This window comes from Agrilus planipennis, unplaced genomic scaffold (genome assembly GCF_000699045.2).
Source record: "Agrilus planipennis isolate EAB-ADULT unplaced genomic scaffold, Apla_2.0 scaffold180, whole genome shotgun sequence".
Classification (NCBI taxonomy): Eukaryota; Metazoa; Arthropoda; class Insecta; order Coleoptera; family Buprestidae; genus Agrilus; species Agrilus planipennis.
In genome coordinates, this window is record NW_020442427.1 from 275,289 (window position 1) to 286,989 (window position 11,701).

Sequence of the window (11,701 nt, forward strand, 5' to 3'; positions counted from 1 at the left end):
GGATAATTTGTCGATTTCGGAATCTAGTGTACAAAATTTTAAGTTTGATAGAACAGTTCTTTTGTAGACTCGCTGAGAGTAACTAGACTTTAGTTATTTTCATAATACATTAATAAAAATCAATATTTATAATAAATTAGAATAAGTCGTAGTTGTAAGTTGTACAATAAATTCGTTATATTTACAACTCGGCGTTTCTATGGTCCTTCGAGTTATATATGTGGTACAATTGTACAAAAAGTTCGAATCAATAATTTGAATATTTCGAACGTAAAAAACAATGGTATATAATCTAAAACAGTGGAAAACTTTGGCGAAATTGTAGAACATTCTCTTCAGTCTCTACTTGGGATGCTTAATATCGTGTTTTGACGTGTGGTTTGAAATTGTTTTTTAGAGGATTCTACAAGTTATTTAATTTTAAGACGTACTGTAGCAATTTGTTTCTTAAATGTTCATTGATTTGCAAGCGTAGGTACGTAATATTAATTTTAGACCCCTTCTTAGTTCGATACAAAAATGTATGTTTCCAATTCAGTATGTGCTCTATTGTGATGAATGATAAAATATTTATTGTCTACCTAATTAATAAAAAAAATAATAAATTAAACGCAATAATTATAAAAATAATATCTGATCTACATACATACACATTTAATTACAATTCGATTTAAAATTGATTAGCTTAACGGCTCTACTTTGATAAAATTTACAATGCTTGTTGGTAATTGTATCGGGAATTCTTGTAGATATGAACAAAAAAAACACTTATGGAATATCTATATCAAATGTTGAATTGTTTTTGGAATGTTTTACGTACTACTGTTCGGTAGGTAACTGCGCTACTGTCTAGTTGTAGGTAATCATTATTTTGAAACCACTCTACTAAATGATGCAACAATTACGCAGAAAAACGAATACTTTTCAATTTTCACTGAGCGGTTGCGTGTTCACTTAAACCTAACAAATCATTGTACAATTTAAACCATTGACGGCGTAGTTTGGGTTGACCACCGGAGCGATTTTCTAATGATCACTTCTCCCAAAAATGAACAAGTACTAAACGTATTTATAGGCAAATTTATTTTGCTAAGATCAATTATATTATCAACGTTGACTTTAAAATAATTCGAAGTGGTCTGTGTTCTGTCGGAGCTGCCTGCGACTAGCTGATGAGATCCAAAAAGATCGAAATCGCGATCCGCGTCTGGCAGTTTCGACAGAATACAGACCACTTCGAATTATTTTATTCGATTGAGCTAACGTGTCTATCACGTTAAGGTGAGCTACGCCGGGATTCGTTTTCAGCAAGTAGATATAAACACAAGTGGACCTTGTTGGGGCATACGTAATCCTAAAATGTAGCATCGTACTACAGATGGCGTTTAACCGCGCCATTTGTAGTATTTTCTAAAATGTTGACTTTCCTTTTCAATGGACAAAATGGATAGATAGATTGATGGAGTTTGACTGACTGTGGACCTTAAATACGTATTTATAACCTACAAAGTTTCTTTCACATGAAGCTACCAAAACGCATTTAGGCAAGAAAAATGTTAAACACGACACTACTCTCAGAACAGATCCCGAATAGCCCGATGTACAATAAATCTCAGAAGCTTCAAGGTAGTCGACTGGATCGCCACATTTAGGATGTTTCCAGTGGCGTCGTAGTCGTAAAATCTTAAAAATAGTTCCCTCTCGCGAAAATGTATTGTAGATCTATAAATTATATTTGAAACTATACTACAAAGTTCAATATATGGACTTATAATCAAAGTCGCGGACACTTTTCTTATGATTAGCTATCCATCGGTCAGTTTGGGTCTACTTTTCCCTTAGTTTTTCTAGATATTTGAGTTTTCATATGCTATAACTGACAATGTAATTTAGTAGCTTACGTTGGTATTTCATTTGCAGTTTATTGTTTGTTATTGTCGCTATCGTTATTTATACTGAATGAAACTCAATGTTTTATATTTTGGTAGATAAAGGTATTTACACTATGCACAAGAACTTGACTATTTAAGACATGTTATCGAGTATATGTTACGTCAGGATCGTTGATAGTTAAATAGATATTTGTTGATAAATTAATAATAGGTGTACTGCATTAGATAATTCTTGCACTCTTTGATTTGACTGATAGGTATTTTTTGATAGAGATTTGAATCTGATATATGATAGATTTGACGATAGATGGGTAATGTACGTACATGTTATAAAAGTGTCGAATTTTGGAATAGATTGTGTAGCGTTAGGATCATATAGCAGGAACTTATGGAGAGCTTATAGGAGTGCAGTCAGAAAGGGCTCCAGTTCTATTTCTCTGCTTCTGCGTACATTGATGCTACTTTATTATCTTAGGCAATAGAAAATGCTTCCCCTTTTTTACATAAACCGTATGATTAAACAATTTTGTAGTATTCTTAAACTTTTTTATTTGTCTATTAGGCATCATTTCCTACTGTATATCCTTGAAGTAAATTTAAGAACACAATTGTTTACTGTTAGACTCCTTTATGCTCTTTATAAGGAACAATAATACCGTGAACGTTGTTTCAAAAATAATTTACCTAGTCATTTTTGTTGCCTTTTTTGAGCTAACCTCACCAAAATGTCAACCCTTTACCACATGAACAGACTGGCGCGGATACATGGAGAAGGGCAATGGGCGATGCTTTTATGTGTAAGAAAAACAAACAGAGAATTATTAAAATGCAGGTATTATATAGTTAATGAATTAAATGTGTATCGCCATTGTATAATTGTTAGTGCGAAGACTATTTGACGTACATCTACACTATTATCTATCCTAAAATATGAGCCAGTATTCGCATTTCCCTAAAACTGGAACATCCCATATCCCTAACTATTTGTAAACTGTATTCTCATCTGCGTCTACCTTTTTGATCTTTTTACTCCTGTTCCTACATCTAATATGTCCCTATCTCTTTTTTTCTTACCGACTTCCACGCATAAACACAGTTTCCTTCGTATTGAGTAATATTTTAAAGTATGTATATTATCCACTATGAGTCCCTTGTTAAGTCGTTGTTGATTAGGTATCCAATTTAATAAATTTATGTCGAAACCCACATATAGAAAAGCAGTATCTATCATCTGCGAAGCTCCTTCAACTGAGGAAACTAATATTGAGTATAAATGAGGACCTAAAATTGACCCCTGAGATACGCCACAATTTATATCTCGTTGGTTCATTACTATAGCTTTCTAAGTGTTCATTTTACCACACACACCCATCGGCGATATCATTCGTTTTCTGGAGCTCTATAAATGCTACTATTTTAACCCTTCACCTAAGTCCCTTCTATATCTAATTGTAGCCTAATAGGCGATTGCATGCTCTGGAAGGTCATACAAAAATTTCTCCCTAAACGAAGCACAGAAGTGTATAATTTCCACGTTTTGTTTATAATGTCAAAAGGCGTAATGTCGTGCAAATTCATCAAAAAAAAAGAACATGGAAGCATCATCATCATAAGGTCATCAGTCCTAAGGCTGGTTGGTCACGCACCTCCACTCTTTCCTATCCTGAGCTAAACTTCGCATTTCCGTAAAACTAGAACAACCCACACCCTTAACTATTTGCGAACAGCAATAATCTAATCTAGGTCTACCTCTACCCCCTCCTAACTCCCGTTTCTGCCCCTAGTATCTCTCTGACTAGACCTTCATGCCTGAGAAGGTGTCCTACCAGCCTATTTCGCCTATTTCTTATTGACTTCCATAGAGTCGTCTGTTCTCCTATTCTTTCTAATACTTCTTCATTTCTAATCTTTTCTATCCACGTTATCCTCATCATTCGCCTATAACACCACATTTCGAACGCTTGAAAATTTTAATATTAATTTACTTACCTTCACGTATTCGTCGAAGTAAAATTAGATACAATCAATTTAGTCACTTGAATCACGATATTTCTCAGACAACTGTTTCTTAAGGATACTTGAGAGTGCCCCCTTTGATAAACGTGTTTCTTTTTTAACTGAACTAAGTATTCATTTGAAGTGTACTTGTTTTACTTATTGTATAGGCATACAATGATACTGTGGACAATTATCAAATTTACGTAATTGGCAGACGCTACAATGAAAAAAATCAGAAGGAATGTAAAATTCCTAAAATTATAAAAACGTGCCGACAAAAAAAATCAATCTTAATTAACAATTATTAAATTACATTAAAATGTGAATTTTTCAAGTACATACATTAGATAAAAGTCTGTATTAGCACCTATATAAGCTACCGCACTCTCCTTTCGTCCTGTATCTGTTTCAGTGCTCAAAGCAAAAGAAAACAAAGCTCCAGTATGAAAGGTAAGATTAACTATTAACAGTAGCTTTTAAATAATTTACATGAATCTTTATTTTTCTTCATGTAACTTAGTTCAATTGAAATGAGTAGATCGCTTTCGAAAATTTTGCCTGAAATCGCGTTGTTATTTCATTCAGTCGCTTCGTCAGGTCAATTCTATCTATATAATCTTGCCCACACTAGTAGCTACAGCTCAAGATAAGTTCCTGGAAATGTCATAAATCGTCGTATCACAATCCTTAAAGACGATTTAGACCATCCATTTTATAGTATAGATAGTAGCAAATTGACCATCCTCAGTACACCATTACTTGGAGTATTTCGATTATGAAAGGCAAAACATAAATATCCTATAATATTTACATTTTTTACTTGACCATCCTCATAAATTTTATGTCGTATAGGTATTCACCGATATCCTTACGTTTATTTTGTTTTTTTTTTTAATTTAGCTACTGCTGAATTAACATTGTATGCTCATTCGTTCTCAATTCAGTTCCCTCTAAACTAATGACAATCATATCATTCGCATGTGACACCACATTATCAGTTTTTTTGAGTAGACACGTCATTGATATAAATTATTTGCATAAAATTTAGTAAAGGCAAATAATTATCAAATTATAATCGAAATTGTCATTTCACCTGATGCTCGTACTAAGCAAAGCACTTTCCATTCACCACGTTCTTTGGACATTATCAATTTACAGTTACGAAATCTACCCCAACAGTATCATTTTAGTATTAGGTATATTGGAAGAATAGAATTGCTTTTCAATCTTCAATATTATCAATTTCTTTATATACTTCATATTGTTTCATTCAAATTAAGTGAAGTCAGAAGTGAAGATTAACTGGATTTTATTAAAAATATGAATCTACCCTACCTTTCACAAATTTTTAATATTAAAATAACAACATAACATTTTCATGGTCACAAATTTGTTAAAACTGACATAGGTAGATCTTACTTTTAATAACACCGTAAAAAGGAGGTAGGTTTTACCCCTACACTGACTTTTATTTCACACCCGCTCTACAGCAATAAGAATTACAAACTGAGTAATTAATCCTTTTATTTTAGTCATCGCTCTTATCGCATTTTGTGGCATCATCTCCACTGCCTATGGTTATGGTAAGTTGGTCAGCGATACGAACACATGTTATAACAATGTATAGTAATATAGTAATAATTAAACGTGGTTTTCGTTCCTTTAACAGGCGTCTGCTGGGGATTCGGCAACCTAGGAGCTTCATATGCAAGTGGAAATGATTGTAGTAAATACTATCAATGCAGTTTTGGACAATTGGTATCTAGACGGTGTGATGATGGTCTTCTCTACAGTTCAACATATGGAAGTTGTGTACTCCCACAGCACTCTGGATGTTCAAACTACCAAAGCTACGTTGATGCAAGAAACAAAGGTAGTATATTTATAAATCGCATCCACTCGTATACAAAATATATATCGATGTAACTTCGCATTAAATGAAATAGTCTTTTCAACCACCTGCTGAAGAATGTAGCTTTTTTGAAAAAGTTGTTGCTTTAGTTTTGCAATTCTCGTCAAACTAAATCCACTGTATCCAGATGCATTTGGTAGATAAGTTTCATTAAATTATGCTGTTTTAAATTCGTAGAGTATTGTAGTCTCCTCGGCGAAGGCGCCCTCTTCCCTAACGTTCTTCGATGCAATCAGTTCTACGAATGCGCCAATGGGGTGCCTGTAAAATTCGACTGCCCAGCTGGTTTAGTTTTCAACGACCTTTCGAAACGTTGTGATTATCCCAACAGAGCTTCCTGTGTTCAATTTTTGCAACTTCCATACCATGTTGAATATGTGAATGGAGACGATGTTGTACAAGAAGATGATTCCTCCTCCTCCGAAGAAGAAGTTGCACCCTCTAATCAATATGGAAACGATGACACTTTTCAAGAAGATGATTCCTCCTCCTCCGAAGAAGTTGCACCCTCTAATCAATATGTAAACGACGGCGTCATAGAAGACGATGATTCCTCCTNAAAATGATTTTTTACAATACGCATAGTGTATTGGGGAGAGATGAATTTGACAAATAAATTTCATTAAATGCTGCTCTAAATTTGCAGAGTATTGTAATATCGCCGGTGATGGTGTCCTTTTCCCTAACGTTCTGCAATGCAATCAATTCTATGAATGCACCAATGGAGTACCTGTAAAATTCGATTGTCCAGCTGGTTTAATTTTCAACAACCAATTAAAAACTTGCGATTATGCCGAAAGAACATCATGCGTCAAGTTTTTGCAACTTCCACTCCATATTGAACTTATGAATGAGTGATAATAAGTTACTCATGTATATGCATTAATTAAAGAACCATGTGTCGGGCATAGTATAAAATAAAAGAACATGCATTTAAAATATCTTTAATAATTATAATAATAAATCTTTTCTGAAATTTCTTTTAATTAAATTATTTATAAACCTCATCTGTTTTACCTGGAAACTTTCCTTCTAGTTCTTTACACCTCATATCAATTCACTTTTCCTTAACTTACAACCCTACACTTTCTAATTATTTCCAACCCTATTGCCTTATAATTTTTTTGACCTTCTGATTATTATTAATCCTAAAACCTCGCTTTTTATTCAGGGTTTCCTACTTTCGTTTTGTTTAAGACCTAATGTATCTCTAGCATAGGAATCAACACACGTTTTAATGCAGTTTCACTCTTTGTTTACGTCCCTGTCATTCGTTTCTCCCGCCTCCCTTTGTATGTCATCTATCCTTCAACTTAACCTATTATGCATTTAGTTTTTCCATATCAAAACGCTTCCCACCTTCCCTCTCCTGCATGATTTTTTATTTAAGGTTGGTCTTCATAACTATCAGGTTATGACCGTTAACTACATTAATCCGATCCTGAATAACTACTACGGTTCTTCAATTGATTTTTAAATCTTTGCATATCAATAATATAGATAACCTATGTGATATCTCCCTGAATCCACGTGTAGCCTTTCCTAACGTGATTGGTCATTTGACACATCAGGATTACGTTATCTACCTTCCCCTAACTACCATCATCTATTCTCCCGGCTTCTAAAGAAGATTGCAGAGAGTGTTCTGATTTACCTACCATTTTGTACCACAGATACGTCACCAGGGCCGTTCGTCCACCAACGTCGGCCGTTGGTAATGAAATAACAATAAAGCTGAAGTTTTTCTTTTCGTTTTCTCTTTTGGTTTACTACACATTTCTACTTACGATTAGTTACACTAAAGGCTATTTCGTTGTGGGCTATTTTCGCAAGCTTTAAACATTTTGTTGAGTTTTTGGAAAGGACCATGATGTCACATGATGATTTATAGCACACGTGGAACAAGCTAATAACAAAACTGTCTGATTAAATAAATCAACGAGTCGGCTAATATGATAAGATAGTGTGCTCGGTTAAGTGCCTTATTTTAAAAGTTAACGCGTAAATTAAACAGTTCAAAAATTTATAAGGTGTTTTAATTTCAAAGTTATGACAGACTGATTAGTATGTTATCCTTAATCAAACAAAAAAAGCTGATCACTTCTGTACAAATCGCAGATTTATTGAAAGCCATTGTCTCAGAAGTACCTACATAATTAATGTTTATTGAAAAAGATAAAACTGTTTCTTAACTTGAAACATTATTTATCAATATTGTGATTTGTCTTTTAATTAAATGGTCGTCTATCTATGAGCTGTAGAAGTACATCTTCAATGTATACTTGTAGCACTGTTTGCTAAATCTAATTGTAAAGCCTGTGTTATTTTAAGGATGTTGAATATTCGAGTCTTGGTCGTGGTACAGACTTAAGATTCCACCTTCCTTTGATGATACCTTCTTCCATTTTGGTAGACAACAGCAAACTATTTTCACTCTCCGATATGAGTCTCATCTTTAAGTGAAAAGTGCAGATGAATGTAGCATCCGTCACTATAATAACTCTACTCTTTCTCCATAGTTACGGAGGGTAGAGGTAAGATGAAGTATCTCATATTGGGAGAATGTTAGAAAAGCTGTAAGCAGTAAATAATGGTTCAAAAATTTTCCAAAATGCGCCAGCGTAGACAAAACGTATAGGTCCACTATCATTTCTATTGTCTAATCCAAAAGAACCTGCTATTGTACCGTCTTTACCTTAACTTATTAGTGCGTTGAAGTCTGCTACAACTAATAGGTTTTCCTGCCCCTTCTAACACATCTTCTATATATGCATAAACTGCTTCTACGTCTTCATCATTGTAAGATGATGTAGGCATGTAAACCTTCACTGTTACAATCATAAGTGGCTTTGAATTAAATTTAACTATAACTATCTTATCCCTTTTTTGTAAATAACTTTCTACACTCTGCCCTGCTTTCCTACGCATTACAATTCCTACCCCCGAATTACCTTCTACCGATCCTGTATGTATTACTCTTAAGTCCCCACTCCAGAAGTCTCCAGCTTCTGACCAACGGACTTCACTAATGCCTACTATATCTAATTCTAGTCTATTCTTCTCAACTTTCATATTCTCCAATTTCCCTACTTATCTCATTCTTCTAATATTCCACGCTCCGACTAGTGAAATATTTCACCTTCCCTTATTGCACTTATTGATGACATCCCCCGAGGTAGTCCCCACCTGGATATCCGAAAGGGGGACTAGTTTACGTCCGGAATGCTTTACCCCAGAAGACGCCATCATTTGAGTTCGGTTTGTTTTTCTTGGGATATAATGTGGTGGTTTCCCGTTGCCTTCCACATCCCAGTATTGTTCATCAGAGTGCCATACGAATCCTCGTAATCTCTGCCACCATGAGTACTAAAAGAGCTGCTGCCCTCCTTCAGGGACTTGCCTTGGTCTGATTTCTCATTAAGAACACCCCCATTATGGTTAAACCTATGGTTCGGCTCCCTAAATCATGAAATTCGCAAGTCGGTCCATCCACTCTAATTTGTACAAGAGCTTCGTCAAGGTTCAAGTACCGTTGGATCAGAGCAATTAATCATTAGCACAAAATTATGGCGGGTAGAGGTAAGGAGATCTATCCCATATGGAAGGAATGCTGAAGTGTGTCCAACTATAAGCAATAAATAATAGTTCAAAAACCCTCCCAATGGTATGGTATAAATGTAGCAGTTGTTGACGAGTTAAAAAATTCAATACTTTTATTGATTAGTGCAGTTGGTGACAATCCAGTACACCAAACATCAAGTATTTCCTTAGTTCAATGTAATTTTGTCCTGGGTTCCAATAATTTTTGGCGGTTTATTTGAAATTTACCCTGTTGTTACTGTAGCGCCACCCTAGTCTAACGCAGTTTGAAGAACAGTTTTTCACAATGGAGATATACTCCTTACCTCTACCCTCCATACACAAAATAATGATAAAATAAATGACATTTCCTATAATCCCTGAGAGGCTCTCACATTGTAAATGCTGATGTTGGTCTTTAATGTTGTTGTGATTATACCAGTGTAGAATTTGTCATAGACAGAGGAAGATGTCGGCTTGTTTGGCACTATTAAAGAATAGTCCTACAGAATTGAAAGACATACAGGGTCTTGATGACTACATTAATCAACGATTCTAGAAGCCAATAAGTTAGGAAGGTGCTCTGTAAATTTATTGATAGAGGATGAGCAGTGTAACTTTTAATAAACTGTTTTGTGGTCACTATTAGATAAAAATTGAAAGGATTTTCCTTTTTTTTGTAACATGGTTGTTAAGGAACCTTATTTGTGATATGCCGACGCAGGGACTTTATGGCATAAACATTTTCATATTTTATTATACCTTTAGTGTAAATTATATTGTTATTGGACTTAAATATATTTCCGAAATCTACGGTCACGTAGGCAAATTCGCAGAAGCATAAATGAGTGTTTATCCCATGGTTAGTATATTGTGCATTGATATTACCGTCAATAACCTCGTTATTGGGAGGGATAATTTGTCGATTTCGGAATCTAGTGTACAAAATTTTAAGTTTGATAGAACAGTTCTTTTGTAGACTCGCTGAGAGTAACTAGACTTTAGTTATTTTCANATCTACACTATTATCTATCCTAAAATATGAGCCAGTATTCGCATTTCCCTAAAACTGGAACATCCCATATCCCTAACTATTTGTAAACTGTATTCTCATCTGCGTCTACCTTTTTGATCTTTTTACTCCTGTTCCTACATCTAAAATATGTCCCTATCTCTTTTTTTCTTACCGACTTCCACGCATAAACACAGTTTCCTTCGTATTGTTCTATGGTCCTTCGAGTTATATATGTGGTACAATTGTACAAAAAGTTCGAATCAATAATTTGAATATTTCGAACGTAAAAAACAATGGTATATAATCTAAAACAGTGGAAAACTTTGGCGAAATTGTAGAACATTCTCTTCAGTCTCTACTTGGGATGCTTAATATCGTGTTTTGACGTGTGGTTTGAAATTGTTTTTTAGAGGATTCTACAAGTTATTTAATTTTAAGACGTACTGTAGCAATTTGTTTCTTAAATGTTCATTGATTTGCAAGCGTAGGTACGTAATATTAATTTTAGACCCCTTCTTAGTTCGATACAAAAATGTATGTTTCCAATTCAGTATGTGCTCTATTGTGATGAATGATAAAATATTTATTGTCTACCTAATTAATAAAAAAAATAATAAATTAAACGCAATAATTATAAAAATAATATCTGATCTACATACATACACATTTAATTACAATTCGATTTAAAATTGATTAGCTTAACGGCTCTACTTTGATAAAATTTACAATGCTTGTTGGTAATTGTATCGGGAATTCTTGTAGATATGAACAAAAAAAACACTTATGGAATATCTATATCAAATGTTGAATTGTTTTTGGAATGTTTTACGTACTACTGTTCGGTAGGTAACTGCGCTACTGTCTAGTTGTAGGTAATCATTATTTTGAAACCACTCTACTAAATGATGCAACAATTACGCAGAAAAACGAATACTTTTCAATTTTCACTGAGCGGTTGCGTGTTCACTTAAACCTAACAAATCATTGTACAATTTAAACCATTGACGGCGTAGTTTGGGTTGACCACCGGAGCGATTTTCTAATGATCACTTCTCCCAAAAATGAACAAGTACTAAACGTATTTATAGGCAAATTTATTTTGCTAAGATCAATTATATTATCAACGTTGACTTTAAAATAATTCGAAGTGGTCTGTGTTCTGTCGGAGCTGCCTGCGACTAGCTGATGAGATCCAAAAAGATCGAAATCGCGATCCGCGTCTGGCAGTTTCGACAGAATACAGACCACTTCGAATTATTTTATTCGATTAAGCTAACGTGCCTATCACGTTGAGGTTGGCTACGC

At 34.3% G+C, this 11,701-nt stretch overlaps 1 protein-coding gene across 1 annotated transcript in view; it reads left to right on the forward strand.

The window, feature by feature from the left end:
- Positions 1-11,701, forward strand: part of LOC108740559 — a 23,278-nt gene that overhangs the window by 6,016 nt on the left and 5,561 nt on the right. The window contains exons 5-8 of the mRNA XM_025980244.1: positions 4,255-4,340; positions 5,423-5,473; positions 5,560-5,763; positions 5,980-6,362. Of these exons, the coding sequence (XP_025836029.1) occupies positions 4,255-4,340; positions 5,423-5,473; positions 5,560-5,763; positions 5,980-6,362 (724 nt within the window). The remainder of the gene's footprint in view (positions 1-4,254; positions 4,341-5,422; positions 5,474-5,559; positions 5,764-5,979; positions 6,363-11,701) is intronic.